At 42.7% G+C, this 1,531-nt stretch overlaps 1 protein-coding gene across 1 annotated transcript; it reads right to left on the bottom strand.

Annotated features, from left to right (window-relative positions):
* Nucleotides 1–218: 218 nt before the first annotated feature.
* Nucleotides 219–1,074, bottom strand: LOC120119822 (ethylene-responsive transcription factor 8-like). The gene has a single exon (XM_039139626.1). It carries the CDS (start codon nt 1,007–1,009, stop codon nt 305–307), a length of 705 nt encoding a protein of 234 aa, XP_038995557.1. The 5' UTR covers nt 1,010–1,074; the 3' UTR covers nt 219–304.
* Between the last annotated feature and the right edge of the window lie 457 nt (nt 1,075–1,531).

Below are 1,531 nucleotides of genomic sequence, written 5' to 3'. Positions count from 1 at the left end.
CCGGCCACCGCAATATTTTGTGGACAAAATTGAAGGAAATTTTTTGGTTCTTAATTCATTGGAAATAAAAAAAAAATACAGTAATTCTACTGATGAAACAACGGAGAAATGAAGTTTCTCTGCTGCGAAAAAGGGTAGTTCTTCAGCTAAACTATACACAAACTGATAGATCACATCAAATCTGCAGTAATTTTGTCTCTTTTTTGGGTCTCATTTTCTCTAATCTACCTTCGATTCAACTTAAGGAACATAAAAAAATTATAGCTTTTCTCCGGTTGGACGATCGGCGAGAAAGAAAAAAAAATCAGGCGATTTCCTGAAGAGCGGGCTGGTTGAGATCGATATTCAGAAGGGGGCGTGATTTGACCTCGTGGTTGTTCAAATCGACTACGGATGATGAATCGGAGTCGCTTTGTACTCCGACGTTAAACATCGACACGTGGAAATCATGATGATCGAGTTTTAGGCGCTGAAACTGGTGGCCGTTCGGCCGAACGAACGGATCAAAGTAGAAGATTTTGTGCCCGGCGATATACGGCGCAAGCGAAGATTGCTGGAAAGGAAACCGATCGGTCGCCGGTGCATAGCCGCTAATCGTCTCACCTTGTACGAGGTTGAGATCCAACGGCGAAGAATCGATCACGAGAGCCGGCTTACGGCTGGGTGATTCGACGGTGCTACTCTGGCTAGGGCTACGGTTGTTGTTCATATTATTGCCGTTACTTTTACTGTTATTCCCTTTGACTAGATTTTCCCGAGGGACGGGAAAATTAGTCTTAGCCTTGGCGCCGCGGAATTCCAGGGCGGCTGCGTCGTAGGCTCTGGCCGCTTCCTCAGCCGTATCAAAAGTCCCTAGCCAAACACGGCTCTTCTTCCCCGGATCTCTGATCTCGGCGGCGTAACGCCCCCATGGACGCTTCCTTACTCCTCTAAAATGAACTTCATTATTAATGTTCCCGCCACCGATGCCTCCTCCCTTGACGGCCGCCGTTTTCTCCTTCGGTGTCATTTCAAAAGGAAAAACGATGTTTTAATTTCGATAATGGAGATTTTGTGTGAGGTTGAGAGAGAACAGATGGCAAAGTTATTCTTAATTTATAGGAAGGGGAGAGTGGAATCGGCGAGTAATTAGAAACATACTCGGTCAACGACGGATTTGTCTGAAGAGGGGGCGGCTTTGTAGAATAGAATTGAATGGGTGGCAGTTTGGTAAATTATCCAATCCAGATTACGTGGCACGTGTATTTATCTTCGAACAAATCATCAACAGCTGTTGTATAATACTGTTGATTGCGTGCGGTTGGTTTGGTGTTCTCCATCTTACTCTACTTTCCATACTATCCTTCCACACCCCTTTTTATAAAAGGTATAACTACAATTTTAATCCCAACATTTTCACAAATGATCATTTTAATTTAATTTTTTTTTGGAGTATTTAGTCTCTTTTGCTTTAATTTTTATCAAAACAGCTTATATTGAATGAAAATCATGCCACATGACATGTTTAATTGATAAGGTAGTGTATTCCATA

The sequence above is a fragment of the Hibiscus syriacus genome, unplaced genomic scaffold, assembly GCF_006381635.1.
Source record: "Hibiscus syriacus cultivar Baekdansim isolate YM2019G1 unplaced genomic scaffold, ASM638163v2 tig00110332_pilon, whole genome shotgun sequence".
Classification (NCBI taxonomy): Eukaryota; Viridiplantae; Streptophyta; class Magnoliopsida; order Malvales; family Malvaceae; genus Hibiscus; species Hibiscus syriacus.
This window is presented reverse-complemented; position numbering and strand designations above follow the sequence as displayed.